The sequence below is a fragment of the Camarhynchus parvulus genome, chromosome 1, assembly GCF_901933205.1.
Source record: "Camarhynchus parvulus chromosome 1, STF_HiC, whole genome shotgun sequence".
NCBI classification, from domain to species: Eukaryota; Metazoa; Chordata; class Aves; order Passeriformes; family Thraupidae; genus Camarhynchus; species Camarhynchus parvulus.
The window spans coordinates 33,751,408-33,770,990 of record NC_044571.1 but is presented as its reverse complement, the minus strand read 5'-3'; the positions used below and the strand labels follow the sequence as shown (position 1 = coordinate 33,770,990).

Below are 19,583 nucleotides of genomic sequence, written 5' to 3'. Positions count from 1 at the left end.
AACTATTTCACTCCATATTACAGAGAGAGATCAAGTTTTATTAGAATAAGAAGGGTAAAAAAGAGGGCACAAAAGATAGGCAGAAAAACTTCTGCAAACATTAGCAGACATCTGAATTTAGTTTTGTATATAAAGTGCATCTCAAAAGTGAGGTATATGGATGAAGTTGCATAGTGAACTTTACACAATAATTGGTTTTATTTTAGTCCTGATGTTTGACATTTTTCTTGCTTTCATGATGATCTGTTATTACACTGTTCATTTAGAAAAACAGAATTTTAGTATGCGATGGGAAATAACATAAACCTCTTAGTTTTGACATAGGCAAAAACTACTTAGTGAGAGGAAAAATAATTACAGAGCTACTAGAATAGCTAAATAACAGACCAGGTGTGAAACCCCAAATGAGCATGATAGAAGCCAAGAATCTGTATTTCTAGGGCAGTTTAAGTTAAGATCAGGAATTTGTTTCCTCTGTGTTTATTTTCAGTGTAAGGCATACTTAGGCAACACCTAGTAAAATGTTTAACTGCCACAGACAAACTGTGTAAGGGCCTCATTTTGGTATCTTTATCCCTGCAGAACTGGCATGACTAAGTGCAAATTCAATTACCTCTTAAAAATTCCAAATAACTTTGGGGCTACCCTGTTTGTAAGGTAGCTCACAACTGATACTCAGCACATTGGTGTGTATATGTAAGATAATTTCAAATTGGATTGTCAGTGCAGCATCTCTGAGATATTAAAAATATTTTAAACTGTTCCTTTTGTTTATTTAATAGAAACTATGAAAACCAACAAGTCAATTTCAGACTGATATAAAAGAGTAAGGATTTGGGTTGCAATTAGTGCAGAATGTCCTTACAATTATAAGAAAGATAAAATCTTACCACTAAATCGTGCACCTACTGATATTTTCCTCCTTCTTAGTCCTATGAAAAATAAGATTGAGTTCTTGGGACTTTTAGTATTGCCAGTTGCTACAGAATCAAAGCATCTCCAAAGAAATTACACCTATGCCGTAGTTCTTTAGAGACTTCAGCAAAGTACCTGCCCTCGTTTCTGTCCAAAGGCCTCAAAACCCTGATGGTGTTGAGAGACCTTTTCCTACTAAGCCTTGAAAGCATTACTGGTTTAATTTAAGTGGACCTTTATGGGATTCAGGATGTTTACAGCAGGGCACAATAAATGCAGACAAAGCCTTTTCAACTTTTCATAGATTGGGAAGCTGAGAACTAAATGCTATTTGTTCCACTTCACTTTGACAGAGCAATGGAGGATTAATTTTTGTGTTAAGTTCTATCACATCTTTGACAAAATCATTGTTTCCTATAAAGTCTCCAGCAATGATGTTAATACATTTTCTTTTTGGTCCTGGATACTGCTGCTTTATCCAGATTTTCAAACATGGAAGACTCTGGAGTGTCATTTTCTTCAATGATCCAAATGGGTGTACGAGAATATACCTTAAATTTTCAGTAAGATTAATTCCTGCCACAAAGAATTTTCCTGAAACAAAAATCAGAAAGTGACACATTAAATATTCTTTTGAGGAGAAGAGAAACTTCTCAGTATTGCATTACCTTCACATCTCGTTCCAGTGGGGATCATTAAAATGCTAACTTCACACTCTTTCTGTATTGTTTCATGTCCCTATAACTGTTTCCCCTTGTTGCAACTGCATGCTGTATTAAACAATTCCTGAGCCACACTCACTTATCCAAACATTCCAGTTTAGCTAACTTGGTCTAGTTACTCATTGCAGTCTAAAGGTTCTCCACTGACTAGCCCTCCTCTGTAAATTACTCCTCTGTTTCTGTGAGGGTTGTTTCCAAAGGCTCAGCCTTCCCCCACAAGGGATGGGAGCACAGGGTGCACCCTCTGGCTGGGGAGCGTGCTTCTGAAGCAGTTCCCCCATCACCACCCTGTGTGTTCACTGCAAAAACTGTGTCACAGGTTCTGAACTGAACTTCTGTCAGACTGCACTACACCAGCATACTTGAGTGCTGCTGTTCACGTGCAGCTACGCCCTTCTCGTACTGCTCTCATATCACAGAATCATTAGGGCTGGAAAAGGCCTCCAAGATCATCGAGTCCAACATTTGACCCAACACCACCATGATAACTAAACCATGGCACTAAGCACCACTTCCAGTTGTTTCTTGAACACCTCCAAGGATAGTGACTCCACCACCTCCCTAGGCAGCCCATTCCAATGCTTAACCACACTTTCAGTGAAGAAATTGTTCCTGATTTCCAAGCTCAGCATCCCCCTGGCCTGAGGCCATTTTCTCTTCTGGTTGCCTGCGAGAAGAGGCCAATTTCCATCTTGCTACAAGTCCTTTCAAGTAGCTGTAGAGAGTGATAAGGTGTCCCCTGAGAGAAACCTTGTAGGAGCTTCCTTTAACAAAAAGGCTAGTGCAATGCACTTCTCTCACCATCTGTGCTGCCTAAAGCAAGACTGGACTGAGGAAGCAGCCTCCTCCCCATAAGGGGGGCACAGCTGCTCCAGCGAGCAGATCTGCACTGAGGGCTCCCTTTCTGTGGGTCACACCAGTGAAGTGGCTGCCACAATCTCTGTGGTCTGTGCATGTGTGTACACTGACAGTATCCATATAGCACACACAGGGTGGTTATATCCCAGAAGGCAACAATTGCCCAGCTTCCTTCTTGTTCTGCATGGCTATAAGTGCCCCTTCTCTCTTGCGAGCGAACTGCCTGTGTCTATGTCACAGACACATTTTCTCGAAAAATCCTTTCCTTGGGATTTTATCCTGAGAAGCTGAGAGGCCTCAAGAACAAAATGTAAACAATGGTTATCTCCTGCTGTGGAATGCAACAGGTGGATCTGTGAATGGTCTCATGTGGTTGTTTCTAATTAATGGCCAATCACAGCCAGCTGGCTCGGGCTCTCTGTGTGAGACACACACTTTTGATATCATTCTTTTGCATTCTATTTTAGCTAGCCTTCTGATGAAATCCTTTCTTCTATTCTTTTACTATAGTTTTAATATAATATGTATAATAAAATAATAAATCAGGCATTCTGAAACATGGAGTCAGATCCTCATCTCTTCCCTAATCCTAAGACCCCTGCGAACACCATCACATGCCTACCTGGCCGGCCCATCCGCTTCATGCGCTCCAAATACCGGATAAGAGCACGAGTGGAGGTTTTGTTTCCCCACCAGTATGGGATGGGAGGCCACAGCTCACAGTGCTTCCCCAGTTCCACCTCCTCTTCATACGAGACTATAACCTGGTGGCCAAGGTGCCACATGGTCCGCAGTGTGGGCACCACCTAAAAGGAAGCATGCCCAGGTTGAAGTCAGCAACACAGCACCATTCCCTAACTCCACATATTGTGAGACATCACCTTGGCACAGATTCAGTTCAGATAAAGAGTTTAAATGAGCAGCCCAGTAGGTGATGGGCTGTTCCACCAGATGCAGGGCAATATGACCCTGGGAGCTTCAGCAAATTCCTCCTTTCCTCAAATAATTCAGCTATGATCATGTCCACAACTCAAGGTCCTACACCTGCATAGCAGGAAACCATCCCTGTTTCAGCCCTCATGCACAAGCCACTGCTGAAAGTTTGTTAGGGGAGGAAGACAGAGACCATCTGCTGCAGGAATGCAGACAGAGAGAAGCAGGAATCATTTTGGCAGATTCCGAACATTGATGCAAATTTGGCACAGTAACCACCAAAGAAAACTGAACTGCTTAAAACTTGGTAATACTAAATGTGAGTCACCAAGAGCTACAGTAGTTCTTGTTTCTCTAAGTGGAAAGTTCATGAAATTGGGATACTCCAGACATTTTTAATTGAGAAAGACCTGAGTTACACATTTTCTCCATCAGATAGATGGGCTAAAATAGCTGTTAAATTTAAGTATCTCAATATGAAATTACATTTTCCAGCCTCAGAAGTTACCATTGGAGAGAATGGAGGCCCTTTGACTAATTTTATTTGCAAAACCAATTATTTAACAGGCATTGTTTTTTCTAAGAATGTTGTGGTTGAAAACTACATTTGCTGCTTGTGAAAAAGAAATTGTGGCTTTTTGATGTTCCTATTAGGTTATTAACTTAAATAAAAGCCAAAGGCACTTGAAAATTAATAATGTAAACATTAGAAGAAAGTTGTGGGTTGAATGAATCCCTCTCAGTTCATCCACAAAAGAAAGAATGCTAGCTTCCATTAGGTCAGAAAATATTGCAAAATTAAGACACAAGCTTCTTATGCTACAAAACATTGTGGTTGACTGAAGCCTTTGCTTTATTCCAGCTACCTTTCTAAAGCTGGAACCTTTTAAACAAACAAGCAAAGATGTGCAATAAAAGCCAAAAAAACAAGCTACCAGAGATGTGTATATAAACACAGGTGCTTATTATGCAAACAAAGCAGAAATGAAAGTCTAACAAGGGATTTTTAAACCCTAGTAATCCAGATCAAAGGAAGACACCTTGAATAGTTAAGACAATTAAAATTTTAAATGCAGTGTAGTATTGTCACACTGTGGCCTGTGCCAGTACTGCATACAGACCTTGCCTGAGCAGCTGCTTCAGAAACACTTTCACATTTAATCCTGTACGACAACAGAGATGCAGTCTTGAAAGACAGTAGGTAGCAGTTTATTTTAAAATAGGTCAGCAAGCACTTGGATATCCGATGGCAGATCTAAATCTGTGATCGTGAAAAATCCCACAGGTACCTAACCTGCAATGGTACCACTAGCAAAATGGTGAGATCCATTGTGCTGGTCATAGACCCCATGGATATAAAGGTTTCCTATTCGAGGAAAGTACTTGGTTTGTCTTTTCTCCAGTTCTCTTCCTCCATCCTCCTGGACACAACTCAGAAATGTTCTTCAGTGATCTCAGACCATTCTTTCAATATATTAATTCAGTAAGTTGTTATCAGCAACTTTCCCCTTTTGCAGTTAATAACTTTCTTCTGTTTAAGAGCTGCCCGTGTGTCTGAAAGCAAATTTGACCGCCTTCTGCAGTATCTCGGTTCATCCACAACTTACACACTCAAGTTATTTGGGGAAACAATAAAATAGTGTCACTCAGGTCTTCAGTTATTCAGCTGAGGCCTGAATATTCAGAATCCCCTAGTTTTGCTGAGAATTGTTCTATTTTAACTCTGCTATACAAAATGCTTTGAAGTGGTAATACTCACATGTTACTGATACACCAGCTTCAAAGGCTGAATTTGAATCATGAACAGGGTCATCGTTCTCCTGTACCACTCACATCTCCAGAGAAAACCCTCTGTTCCTCTGCATCTTTGAAATGTTAATTGTTTAACCACTAAAATCTCCCACACCTTGTAAAAAAACAGAGGGAGCTAAAAATCTCAACTTCTAAACTCTGGCAATCAAGTATTTTCTGATTTAAATTAAGGCTTTTCTGGAGATAATGGGTAACTGCAAGACTGGTTAGGAGTCATGCCGCCAGAAATACACTGAGGGCAGAGATGCTATTAAAGGGTCCTCGACAAGTTGACAGAAACCTCATGAAGCTCAACAAAAGCAAATGCAAAGTCCTGAACAGACTAACCCCACACACCAGGACAGACTGGTGGAAGCTGGCAAGAAACCTGCTTTGCAGAAAAGGACCTGAAGATTTTCGTAGGCATCAAGCTGCACTTGAGCCAGTACTGTGCTCACCTGGTAAAGGTCAATTGTGAACTGGGCTATATTAGCAAAAGCACAGGCAGCAAATCAAAAAAAGGAGATTTTCCCTTCTATTCAGCAGTTGTGGGACTGCAGCTCAGGTATTGTTTCCAGCTGGGGCTTCCCCAGTACAAAGAAATCACTGACAAGCTGGAGTGAATCCAGCAGCACACCACCAGAGCGAGCAGAGGCTGGAGCAGAGGCTGGAGCATGACACATAAGGACAGGCTGAGGGAGCTGAGTCTGTCCAGCATGAAAAGAAAAGACTGGACAGGTCTTACTGCCATCTGCGAATACTTAACAGGTAAATGTAGAGAAGACTCCTCAGATATGCACAGCAAAGGATGGAAGTCAGCAGACACAAGAGAGATTCTGATCAGGTAGAGAAGGAAAACAATGTTACTGTGAGAGTGGTCAAATTTTGCATAGAAAGTCTGTGAAATCTCCATCCTTGGAGATAATCAAGAATGAACAGGACGCAGCCCAGCGTAACTTGGAAGCTGGTCCTACTTGGCATGGTGATGTTGGACCAGATGACCTCCAGAGGTCACTTCTAACCTAAACTGTTTTAAATAATTAATTTATAATTATTGCTGTGAAAAGGCAGAAAATGGATTATTTAAATTCTAAATAATAAATATAAGATGCACAACTTTTATTTTCCTTTCTTTTTTCTTTCATTTTCCTTTCTTTTCCTCTCTTCTTTTCTCTCTTCCTTTCCATTTCCTTTCCAAGAAAACTCAGATAGGACAATGGATGAATTGTCTCTACTATTGTCCCACATACATAAGAGTCAAATTTAACTCCCTCCTCTACACTGTGGAATGTATGTTTGCTTTATCTCTTCAGTTCTATTAGGCAATGCATTTAATGGTACTTTTCCAAGGTTAAAAACACAGTGAAAGTAGAACATACCTAAAAATTTCCAATCAAAGATCTCACTGTGGTGTATCATTCTTTTAAAATGTGAAAAAAAAGCATCTCATACTTACATTTCTAGGACACAGTTTACACTGGAAGATCTCTTTTATACAGGCAACAAGATGATTATGAAGTCTTCTGGTTAATCCATCAAAATTCCTGCAGGCTATGATAACAACTTCCTGAGGATGAGTTTCTAACCACCTCAATATTTGCCACAGAATATCCTACAAGAAAGAGATATGGCAGCTTAGAAAGTTATCTATGCCATGCAGTGGAATGGACATTCAATCAACAGAGCAGTGATGGTGGAGTAGACTCACAATCACAATAACAAAAAACTGTTTTCTCAAAAAAAAAAAAAAGTGTTTCTGTAATTATATAGGCTTTAAATGCCTTCGTCCCTTTAACAACTTCTCTCCTTACCAGGGTAACAGGAATGCCCTGAGTATCACCCTGGAACAACACATGATAAACCCCAGAACATCAGGCATGGTAGGGGATAGGCAGCAGAGAGCAGGCACAAGGAGTCTGGTTTGAGGATAAGGAAAACACTGATGCTCCAGTGTCACATGCAGCTGCCCAAACTAACTTCCAGCCCTGCTGATTTTCTCTAATTTGAAGTCCTCACAAAAGAAAAACAAATAACCTACTCAGAAGACCTTGAACCAGCATTTCTGGATTATGATGGCCCTCAAATGAAAAAATGACACTGGTTTCATAGCCATCACAAAGATAAGGAAAATACCTGCACAGTAACAGTTGTGTAAACCATATGCACGAAGTACAAATTCATAGAAGGATCATTAGCCTTGTGGGCAATCCTGAAATCCAGGTATCTAACTCCAGCCTCAAGTTGCTCTGTCACAGTCAGGACCTGAAATGTGAAACAGAAGACAAAGCTCCTGAGAACTTGTAAGAGATTTGTTTCTTTAGTTTAGAAAGCTAAAAGAGACGTAAAAAGTTAGCTCTATGGAATTTTTCACAGGTCTTTCATCTTTAAAATGTTACTGTATGGCACCATATTGCAATTTGGAAGCATTTTGCTCTCCGGCAAGAGGGATTCCAATTTCTCTGCAGTATTAACTACAAGTACAGATTACATTAGTTTTAGACAGTTGCCCTTGTTGTGTTCTGAAAGTTAAAGACCAATTAACCTGTGCATAAATACATGATTGCTCTTCACACAACTATTCATTTAAAAAACAATTGCAGGATCAGCAAGTTAGAAATGCCGTATTTATCTTATTAGATCAAAGGCTTTACCATGGTTGTCTCTGTGGACCTCGCACATCCTCAACAGAAGGAAAAACAAAAATAGAAAAAACTACTAGCTATTGTTCTTTTTCAAGATACAGTTTCTTATGAAGTTTGAATTAACCTCTAGAAGTCCTACAAAACAGAGACACTCCTCTAGATCCACTTCCCTCAAAGCACTTCTGCTGGATTTGAGGGCTGAATAGAACAGGTGATGAAGCTGCTTCTGAGTCAAAAAGTTCCAAATGATATGTCTTTTCCTTATATCAAGACTCTCTTAGCAAAAGAAAATAGAATCAATTTAATTAGATATGTTTAAACACTAGCCCATCTTAGTTCAACCGGCTAGGGATAAAAATTTAGGCTTCAGAAACCACACATTATACTGCTTTAAGTCAGAAAGGATTCAATGAAAGCTAAATCAGTACAAGCCATTCCTCTTGAGTATCCAAATTCATAGCTTTAGCACTGTGGCAGAGCTTAAGGCACATGGCACGATGCTCACCTTGCTCAGTTTAACCCCCTAATTTCCTGTTCTTTGGACATGAATTTAGCCTGCCCAGGCTGTGCCCCAGGGTTCAGGGCTGCAGTGGGTCTGGCCAACAGCTCCTCCTGGGCCTGCTGGGTCTCCACCAGGCTGCAGCAGTTGAAGGGATGATCCACACCCCTTTGCTTGGGGTATGTTGGAGGGGAGTGTACACGGCTGTAGGTCATTTATAACCTCTGTGGCCAGAAAAAGCACCAAATGAAATTGCTGTTCTGAACTGCCCTTCAGATTAATTAATTTCTTATCTGTTGACTACACAGGAAAACAAGACAAATTAGACTCTCTAATTAGTCACCTGGGTTTGGATACTGGATTAGGCATCGTGAACATTGCCCCCTAAAGGGCAAAATTGAAAAGAAAGCCCTGAGGAGCAGCGCTGCTCAGTGCCTCAATCTCACACCAGGCATCCAGGGCATGACTGGAAGTTACATGGCCATTACACAGGAACCATTTGGGCCTCCAGACTGACAGCCACAGCAATTGGGGCTCAATCAGGCAACTCCCAGGCACTGGGCCATCCAGGAACTTGGGGATCCTACCATCAGAAGGGCTCCATGGTGTCTGTTCTGCATTCCAATGAGTGGAGTCATCTCCCCTCACAGATAACTGGAGCACAGCAGAGCTAAGGAGGGGCAGGATTGTAGCTGTGCCTCTTCCCTATCAGCACTGGGCCACTTCCTGCTTGTCACACTGGTTTGGACCAGAAAATTATTATAATGATGTTAAGAGATTGTTTGTCACCAACAGGGTCACTTTGCCAGCTAGAAACCCACAAGTTAGGAGGTTTCTAAATCTTTCATTGGCTAAAGTCCCCCCCAAAGTAGCAGCTCAAAATAAACAAGGATCTGTGCTAAGCAAGTGCCTATCAACATCAGCTCATGATTGCTGGCTCATATTTGATAGCTGGTAGTGTCTAAGATTCCAGTTTGCCAGAGCTGCTCAAACACAACAAAAGAAACCTTGGCATGCTTATTGCTATTTATCAATTACTCAGTTTAAATTCTCTAATAATGAGCTACTCCTTCAATAAGAACAAAAACAGAAAGATTTTTGGTACCTCTTTGACATCAGGAACATCTATTATTTGGAAGAATCTTCAAAAGCTGAGCTTAAATCATGATCATCAATTTTGTCTTTAACATACATTTGTGAGGAGCAAAGAGATAACTACTAGCTTAATATTTGCACATTTAAAAAAGTTAACTAAACCATACATGATGGACCACAGCTTCACACTCTTAATCTTTATAGGAAAAAAAAATTCCCTTCAACAGGGGATTCTTCTGTTTCTGCTGCTGGTGAAATACCCAGTATAGGTGGGAAAACAACTCACATCTCACACAACAGTGATAGCAAAAATGACAAGCAAAGTTCCTGAACAAAGTTCAAGAGAAAAAACCTCTGTTAATTACATTAATATTACATTTTATTTACCACTCCAATAAACTTGTGAAAAATGGTTTCTAGTACCAAGTGGTCAGCTTTAAACAACAACTGCAAGTATCATCCCTGCCTCACATGCATGCTTTTTCCCCAGAAAAGATGATTAGATATGTGTGGCTCCTATCTCATACTCTGAAGTGCTGGATTAAAAAGAGTAATTTTCTTCATATTGGCTGGAATGGAACTGTGGTTTGGATTTGAGTTGGAAAGAGCATTGATTACACAGGGATGTTCTTGCTGTTGCTGAGAAGTGCTTACACAGAGTCAGGGCCTTTTCTGCCTCTCACCCCACCAGCAAGGAGGCTGGGGGTGCACAAGGAGTTGGGAGGGGACACAACCAGGACAGCTGACCCTAACTGACCACAGGGATATCCTGCATCATAAGGAGTCGTGCTCAGAATATAAAGCTGGGAGAAGAAGAGAGGGAATGTTCAGAGTGATGGTGTTTGTCCTGTTAAGACACCGTTACACATGATGGAGCCCAGCTTTCTTGGAAATGACTGAACCCCTCCATGTGCACGGGAAGTGGTGAATTAATTCCTTATTTTGCTTTGCTTGCATATGTGGCTTTTGCTTTACCTGTTAAACGTCTTTATCTCAACCCACAAGTTCTCCAGCTTTTACCCTTCAATTCCCTCCCCTGTCTCACCCAGGGGCAACAAGAAGCAGCAGTGTAGGGCTGAGCTGCTGGCTGGAGTTAAACCACAACACCCAGGCATGGGATCTCATGAGAGCACAGATTTCTGGGCAGCAGGCTATTCTGTCATTGTACACTCTCAGCCCTGCAGCACAAGCTTCAACTTTGCCAAGGCAAGAAGAGAACACCAGACAATGGTTACCTGTGTTATAGACCACTTCATGATAATGGGGCGCACAATGCAGGGCAGACATTTGTTTAAAAACTTCACCAGCTTGGACTCATTGCCACTAACAGCAGAGCTTTTATCCAAACAGTAGGTCATAGTATCGTGACTCCCTGTAGAATACAAAAATAAATGTACAGAAATTCTCATTTCTTAACTACTCAAGACCACTTTCCATGGCTACACTTCATGTGCACACCTTATAGGCCATCACATTTGCAAGCCACAAACCTACATATTCTGAGAGCCTCTGTAGTCATGGCAAAAAGGTGTAATTGTCTACAGAGGTTGGTCGCCTAACATTAATAAGCTTAGCATGAAATCCTTGTGAAGGGAAGGCATTGACACTTTTCAATAAACCATCTGAACTACACATGACTGTTGTTTGCCTCAAACCACAATAAAATGGTTTGTTTCAAATGGCCTCTTCCCTCAAAATAATTATCTTGATGTGAAAACATATTTTTTTCAGGGAATAAATAGCTGAATGCTGAATTTATCTAGAAATTGTCCTGTTTTCAGAGTTGTCCAAATGTAGGATTTCATTGTCCAATACCCTCATCTCTGCATGTGAAAATATGACTGAAAGAAGAAATTGATCTTCTTACACCTTTAACACTTAACTTGGCACTTTAACCGCTTATATCTTAAATATCTGCTAAAAATGTCCTCCTGAAGTAAACACCCACCTGCCCTACAAAAACAACAAAGGTGGGTGCTTGAAGGTTTCTGAGGCAAATCCAAGTTTATGAGTGAAAGATGAACAAGATCCTCATTTGATGGACTTCAAAAATTACCTGACTCTTTCCAGCACAGGGAATATGCAGGCATGGAAGCCAAGACCAATATGCCCAAATATTTTATTTCCTTGAAGTCTTAATAAATCTGACACATCTCTTGCATCATGTTTGGATGAAACTATTGCAACTCACAATTTCATCAGGACACGGAACCAGTGATTTTGCTAGCTTTTCTGTTCCATTATTTCTTCCAGTTTTATGAAGCATCAATAAGAAAAGCTAACAACTCAGTGAAGTGACTTGCTTGGATCTAAACAGAATATCTGCAAAGAATTTGCTTATCATTTTGAGGTTTAAGTCTTCTGTCAAATTAATTGTTCACTGTGCCTGGAAGTGCTTTCTTGAATTGTCAGTCTTGCTGGTACCAGTGGTAATATTTCTAATAAACACAGTAAAAAGGATTGGTTTGCAAGTAAAAATTCTTTGGAACTATCAAGAACAGTTTGGTGTCCCAATCGATTTTCTCACCTTCTAAAAGCCATTTTTTTATTTATTTTACTGCTTTAAACACCCAAAACACACTCACAGCAGATGGGAGATCAGTATTGAGAGTAGGCAATAAAAGAAGTATGTGTTAGAAGATGTAGGAGTCAAACTATTCAATATCCATGGACCAAATCCAAGTCTGAGAGAGATAAGCAGGATTCCATTGATGGGTGTTGCATCTATGGATGCCAACCAGCAAATGGATAGTAATCTTTTACTTATGAGTCTTTTGTGATGTCATGAGTTACAGTAATGAAAGGAAGATGGATACATACATGACACAACACATATGATGCAAAGATAGTGAGCTAGCACCAAGCCAGGTAGCTCCAGACCTTGATTCCACACCTCCCCAGCAGCACTGTGCTGAATCTGATGCAAGCACAACACTAATTAATGAGATTTGCCACTGTCTCATCATCATGCTTTTAGAATCCACTCTGTCATGCTTCTTGCATACCTTCTATGAGATAAACTTCCACTTCCAAACTGGGTTTCCTCCCTCTGGAAACCTGCCAGAGCTGTCTTGACCTGATTGGTCTTGATCTGTTTGTGTTCTGACTTGGGCTAGATCAGCTTTGTAGGTCAGCTGGACAGACACCAAAATATTCTAAGCTAATAGCCTGCAATGCTCTGTAAAAGTCCTCTAATGTTTGCTGAAATGGACTTGCCCTCAACTGTTCTTCATGCCTGTTCTCCTTGCAGGCATATTCACAAGAACAACAAACATTTTCAAGAATAACAATGTTATTAGGAGGAGAGCCAGGAAGGCAAACAAACCTGTCAGTAGGTTCTCCGCTTTCTAAGATGGCCAAGAAACACCAGGGGAAAGTCTTACAGAAACAACATGGCTCCTTTTCCAGCAAAACAAAATCCCACTGAGTGTGCTACTGGCTTTTGAATGATTTTTGCAATAGGAACAAAAATAGAAAAAGAGAAAACTATTACCTTCTTTCTTCGGTCATAAGACAGATATGTATTTTCTTTTTTCCTCTCATGATGGTTAAATAAGAAATCTAAAGGGTTTTCTTTAATAGCACCTGTCCTAGTCCTCTTACATAGGCTTTATTCTAAACAGAGACGTGCTTGTTTTGAAGTTAACATCAATTCAAACTACATTATCTAAGAAGCCTCCGTGAAATAAGTTTCTGGGTTTCAATTTTAATTGGAACTCCGCACTCCATTAGTTCACAACAGGCAGAAAAAAGCCAAAACACTACAATTTTTGGATTCTCCCAAGGCTCTACCCACGGAAGACAAGACTTCACACTATCTCTAAATATATGCCTTTCCTAAAATTAACCTATGATCCTGTGGCTTACATAAAACATTCATCTACACACTGTGCTGCTTTTCCCCCAAGCTACCTGTCACATCTACAGATGTGAGACAAAACACAGGCTAGACTTTTCTTTAGTACCAATTTTGAAGTGGAAGCAAAGGGAATCACTCAAGAGCTGATGGTCTTCTGTTCCTCCCCATGTGTTAGTGAAAACACATTATACCATAATTCTTTTTGGACAGAATGAGAGGGGGAAAAAATCAAGGCAACAGAAAGAAGCAATAATATGACCAAAGAAAGGTTAATAATACACAGGTATCGTTTAAATGCATTTATGCATAACACGATAAATCCAGGTTTTATAAGCTGGATCATGTAGAAAAGTAACAGTCTACATTAATAAAAACAGGTTAATTATAAGTCTCAACTCTCCTTTTTCTGCAACTTCACAGCCTCTTTTAGGCAGTACAAAGAAACAAATAGTAAGGTAAACCTTAATTCTCCCCTCCTGGAAACATTATATTATATAGGAATTCACAAGAATTAATTAGGGAAATTTTATCATTGCCCAAATAAGTTAATCCTTAGATTATTAATAATATCTCACAAGATAATGCAAAGTGCCTCTTTATTTTTATTTCTAAAAAAGCAATAAAAAATTCCTTTGTTACCCCTCCCCTCTAAGAAACACCAAACATTACAGACCAACATTATTCACATAACACCGCACAAACCCTCCCCCACATGCTGACCCAAATAATAAACATAGCCATCCTGAAATGGGACAAACAGGATATTCCAATGCTCAAATGGTAAGCTAACAGAACAGTGGAGAACAAAAGCTAACCTTTACCTGGAAGAGCTAAGTTATAGAGGGGAATATCCCAGAGCTTCTCTGGTAACTGTGACATCCATTGACCGTTTTCATGGCACACGTGAACGAAGGTTTGCAAAGGACCTTCCATTGGTATGTGCTCTGGGACTTCATAGGGTGTTCTGGGAGGGAAAAAGAAAAACAATAAGCCACTCCAAATAAACCACTCCATATACTGTGTTTGAATTAATGGCACTGCACCTGTGAAGGAAGAATTTATAGATGTTAAAAAATGCCAATCCTTCCCTCAAGTAGTTGCAGAAAAATGTCAAGAGCTTGTAGGCACGACATGTGCTGCTTTTGATAACACTGTCTCCTAGCACATTGCCAAAGGGTGGATTCCAGCTTCAGGCTTGCAAAGTGACCAAGTGAAAGAAAAAAAATCAAGTCAAGACAAATATACACAGTTTCATTGGTATGGAGAAAATGCCGTCTGTATTTGCTATTGTGAAACCACAAGGGATACCTCCCTCCAGCGTGAAACTGTGTCCATTCCTTTACCCTCTGCAGTCCCAGGAGCACAGCAATGGGACCAATGGCAGGGCTGGGACAGGGGCTGGGTCTGCTACCCTCAGGTCCCTAGAGAACACTTACCTTCAAGGATCTAGTCAGGTGCCACAGGAGTACCTCTATGAAAAGCTTTTACAAAGTTGTCAGGACACTAGATTTGCAGGTCATTCCAGCATCTGGGGTCAAAGAGGAAAACTTTCCTCTCTTTATTCCTGCTTTGGAGAACACCAAAGATGTTTTCACCACTCCTAGAAGTCCATGATCACAAGTATTTCAGTTTGGTCTGACCTTCCTGAAACTGCTCTGGAACTGTTCTTCTCTGGGATCTTCTGCAAAATTTGCAGTGGTCATGCAGAAGTGCTGGTGGAGGAAGCCCAGGTGAGAAATCATGCCATCACCAGGGCCTGCTGGAGTTATTCTGTTCATTTTTCATTTTATGATCTCCTGGATCATGCAGAACACAAAAAAAGCTCTCTATGTTTTGGGGTCTTTTTCCTAGTATGATCCTAGTTCAGGTGGTGGTCTGAGGATTAGAGCCTTCATTCTTTTCACTGCTTTCAAGGCTTTATTTTGTCACAGATAGTGTGAGAGTTTCTTTTGGCATAGTGATGGCACAGTGACTACCAGTATATTACCAATATCACAGCTTCCTTTTTAATGCCTTTTTTAAAAGCTGTCAATGTAAATGATTCCTTCTTGTCTGCTACAGCAATCTCAGTCATATACGTATTTTTGAGGTTTTGTACTCTGCAAACACCCTCAGTGGTCCCTGGTCCCTTTTGCTGCGTCTTAGCACATTCATTCAAGATTGTTTCTCCTAGGAGGTTTTTGGCTTTTTTCCTCGTATATACTGGAGAGCCACAGTGCTTATATGAAGAGCATTTCCTTAAACATAGTGCAATATTTTTTTTCTTTTGACAGTCACATAGGGTCATCTGAAAGGCAACTTTAGGAATTGCATTCCTAAACTTTATGTCCATACCACACAAAAGATACAATCTGCTTTTATACAGCCAATGCACAAAGCATCACCTGCCTAGCCTGCCTTGCTGTGCTTTCGGTGCATCTTTGAGTTGTAAGAAACAAATGGTCTCTATATGCCACATCAGCCATTCTCATTCTTAGAAAAATATTCAAATCTCAGGCAGATCAACTCACCCATTCTCTGGCTCTGCACTTTAATATGATGAGCTTCTGTCCCCCACAGACCCCTGTTCAGACAACAGATGTCTGCAGCTCATTCTGTCACCTTTTGCTGTTTCATGCTTCATCACACTGCACACCACTGCTCACCCACAGCTGCTCTGCTCTAGTCTCTGTACCAAGTAACATCAGCGTGGGCAGGGGCTGCAGGTGCTTAAAACAGCATTTCTGTCTGGATGGTCTCTCTTTTTCTCCAGCTCTGAAGCTGACAGGAGCTCTGAGGCTGCAATACCCCAGCATATGGCAGCATTTATGCAGGTCCTGTATGCAGACAAGAGACCTAACTATTAGCCTTGTTTTTCCTCTTCTGTGTGGGGAGATTTGCAGCTCCCTTTCCAGAGCTTCTGGGGTTCTCCAAAGCCACCCATGCTCCCCCAGAGCAGGCACCCATCATGCCAGGGACCCATAGCAAGACCCTTAAGCCCTGCCAGGTGGTCACACCTTGTCCTGGCACAAGCTCCTTTGCACTGACAACACCCCCAGGATGCACCCAAGGGTGTAAGTTTGCCTGCTGCCACTCTCCTCCTACCATGTGCTCCCACCACCTTGGTTTGGGCAAACGCAGGGCAGCTTCACAGCTGACAGAAAAAAGCTGGGTTTCTGCCATGCTGGTCCCTTTCTCCAGTTCACCACAGAGTAAGGATAGCACATGCTCAGGATGTCCCTGCAGAGGCATCAAGCCCTGCAATTGCCTTTACTGAGCTGTACAAGAGATCCCTTGGCATTGTCCAGCCAAAGTCCATGGGCAGCACAGCTGCCATCAATGCCCCAGCCTCTGCAGGACCAGAACACTTCACAAAGAGTGTCCTGCTGGGCTTGAGGAAAGCCAGCAGAGAGCAGAAACAGCAAGACCAAGACACACTGCAGTCCTGCAGACACAGACTTGTGAGAGATGCACATCTCCTTCTCTTCTTCCACAGTACCCTGAGACTGGGGATGGCAGCCACTGGCAGTGCAAGGCAGGAGATGCACCATGGCCATCTGCTGATCAAGTCCTGTACAGAGTGCCTGGACCAGGTTCTATCCCACTCCCCCATGCAATGCAAAGCCCTAGATGTTCACACTGCCACCTCTAAATTCAGCTGCTGCCTTGTGTTTGAGGGGCATCCTATAGGGAGAAACCAAGGCTTACTTGGAGAAATGAAACTGCAACCATTAGCTGCTGCCTCTCATGACTAAACCCTAAACATCACAAATAAGAACTGTTTCTTTATTCCCCTTATCCAGACAGGTAAGTCCACCCTACACACAGTACTGTGATAAACTACTGTGTTGGGTTTGCATGGCAAGACTTTGATAGTGGGGGGAGTCTACAGAGCTGATTCCTGTGAGAAGCTGCCAGAAACTCTCTCCAAGTAGAACAGAGCCAATGCCAGCTGGCTCCAAGGCAGGCCAAGGGTGAGCCCATCAACAACAGTGGTAGAGCCTCTGGGTTCAAGAAAGGGGGAAAAGTTGCTGTGCAACAGCAGCCAGGAAAAGAGGAGTAGGAATATGTGAAAGAGACAACTCTGCAGACACCAGAGCCAGTGCAGAAGGAGGGGCAGGAGGTGCTCCAGGCACTGCAGCAGAGATTTGCCTGCAGCCCATGGTGAAGACCATGGTGAGGCAGCTGTGCCCCTGCAGCCCATGGAGATCCATTCTGGAGCAGAGTCCTCCACCTGCAGCCTGTGGAGGGTCCCACACTAGAGCTGGTGAATGCCCAAAGGAGAATGTGACCCCATGGGAAGCCCATGTGGGAGCAGGCTTCTGGCAAGACCTGTGGTCTCATGGAGAGAGGAGCCCAGACTGGAGCGGGTTTGCTAGCAGGACTTATGATCCCATGGACAGGACCCACACTGGAGCAGGTCACAAGGAACAGCAGCTCTTGGGAAGGACTGATGTTGGAGAAATTTGTGGAGGAGTGTCTCCCATAGGAGGGACCATGCTGGAGCAGAAGAGTGTGAGGGGTCCTCCCCCAAGGAGGAAGGATTAGCAGAGGCAAAACTTGATGAACTGACCTCAGCCCCCATTCCACATCCCCTTGTGCCACACAGAGGGGATGTGAAATGGGGGCTGAGGGCAGTAGAGGAAATCAGGAAATCAAAAGTGAAGTTGCACCCTGGGAGAATGGAGGGGTGAGGAGTAGGTGTTCTAAGATTTGGTGGTTATTTTTCTGATTTCATGGGTAATGAATTCAATATTTTCCCCAAGCCGAGTCTGCTTTGCCTTTTTTGTGATGGTACCTGGTGAGTGATCTCTCCCTGTCCTTATCTTGGCCTATGAGCCTTTTGTTACATTTTTCTCTCCCCTTGCTGAGCAGGAGAGTGATGGAGAGTGGTGGGCACTTGGTTTCCAGTCAGGAGCAGCCCACCCTAACTACCCTCGCTCCCCTTGTTCACATCAGCCATCTGACCTGCCCTGGGTGCTCTGCATACAGGCAGCAATTACATTTTGAGGACTTTACCGGTACACATGCAATAAACAAGCAATAAAACATGCAGACCTGTAAAGCCGCTATATCTTATATATATCTTATGTATCTTAGATCCAAATCTTTGAGATCAGAAGAAAGGAAAATTTCATACTCTTGATGTCAGGTAAGTTATGTAATACTATTGAAGGCAGATATTAAGCAGGCTGTGTTAAAATGTTTAAATAAGGATAAGGGATTTACCTGCATCCAGGGCACCTGTTCAGAAAGAATAATTGAAGTTGTGATATGAGTTACAGAAAAGAATTCAGAATTACAGAAAATAATTCCTTTCCTAAAATGAATTGTTCTGATGTGATTTGTCCAGCCCCAGGGCACAGAGAGCATCGGGCTGGTGCCCCTCGCCCGGAGGGGCTGTGCCCGGTCGGAGCGTGCCTTGCCCGCGCAGCCCCGCTGGGACACGGCCAAACGCCGGCCAACGCAGTTCCGGGAGGCAGATATAATTAAAGAACCATTCGTGATGACATCAGTAAAACATGTGCTACAGCCGACCCAGAAGCTAGAAAAACCCCACGGGAGTTACGGGAAACCCTGTGAGGAGCAGTACCCGAGCACCCGGCGAGGAGGGGCCGCCAGCCCCTCGGGGGCGATGGGGACAGGGGCTCCGCGCTGCCCCCGCCTCCCTCCCGCTGCCGGGCCCTCCGAGGAACCGCATCCCTCCCTCCCTCCCTCCCTCCCTGGCCACTGCTTTACTCACTCCGAGGAACGACTCCGTGTCCATGCCGGCTCCTCGGGAAGCCGTGCGCAGCCCAGCTCGCCCGGGCCCCGCACCAGGCGGGGCGGAGCTGCCCCGCCCGGCTCCAGCGGCCGCAGGTTTGAGGAAGGTGAAGAAGGGGCGGGAGGGATGAAGAAGAGGAGGAGAAGTGGTTGTGGTGGAGCGGCGCTGCCCGAAGCGCAGAGCCGCTCTCTGGGCTGACGGGGCATTGCTCCAGGAAGAGCCTGCGGGCAGGGACAGGCGGGGGGAGAGCCAGGTATGCCATGCTGCTCCTGCATTTGAAACCTATTCATGCAGGAAGGCTTAAGATAAATATTTACAAATATATATATACTTTAGAAGTATCTTACTTTCTTGCTGTGTCTGTCCAGCAAAGCTTGTCAGAGCCTCAGCTGTGGTGAAATTCACTTATGATGCCACCTGGCAGAAATCTTGGCAAGCCCTTCAAAAAGCTTTTTTGTATAAAGAGGCAGGAGGTAAATAGATGAGTGAATGGCATGTAGAGGCAAACATGCTTACCCTCGGTGCA

At 42.8% G+C, this 19,583-nt stretch overlaps 1 protein-coding gene across 2 annotated transcripts; it reads right to left on the bottom strand.

Annotated features, from left to right (window-relative positions):
• Positions 1 to 139: 139 nt before the first annotated feature.
• PLCXD1 (phosphatidylinositol specific phospholipase C X domain containing 1) lies at positions 140 to 19,166 on the bottom strand. 2 transcript variants are annotated; one of them, XM_030958681.1, is made up of 7 exons: positions 19,037 to 19,166; positions 14,136 to 14,278; positions 10,691 to 10,827; positions 7,353 to 7,481; positions 6,676 to 6,831; positions 3,118 to 3,301; positions 140 to 1,509 (listed from the first exon to the last, which is right to left on the bottom strand). In XM_030958681.1, exons 2-7 carry the CDS (start codon positions 14,245 to 14,247, stop codon positions 1,214 to 1,216), a joined length of 1,014 nt encoding a protein of 337 aa, XP_030814541.1. In that variant the 5' UTR covers positions 14,248 to 14,278; positions 19,037 to 19,166; the 3' UTR covers positions 140 to 1,213. The 2 variants fall into 2 exon arrangements, with proteins under 2 accessions (XP_030814541.1, XP_030814532.1); XM_030958672.1 differs by lacking the exon at positions 19,037 to 19,166 and having other exon boundaries at positions 14,136 to 14,328.
• Between the last annotated feature and the right edge of the window lie 417 nt (positions 19,167 to 19,583).

Excerpts from the sequence above, each read along its gene's own strand:
- PLCXD1 (XM_030958672.1), bottom strand. The coding sequence starts at position 14,328 with ATGGAGTGGTTTATTTGGAGTGGCTTATTGTTTTTCTTTTTCCCTCCC. Across the intron at positions 6,832-7,352 it reads ACACAACTGTTACTGTGCAG|GATATTCTGTGGCAAATATT; the intron begins GTATTTTCCTTA and ends TCTTTCTTGTAG. Across the intron at positions 3,302-6,675 it reads GTAAACTGTGTCCTAGAAAT|GTGGTGCCCACACTGCGGAC; the intron begins GTAAGTATGAGA and ends GCTTCCTTTTAG.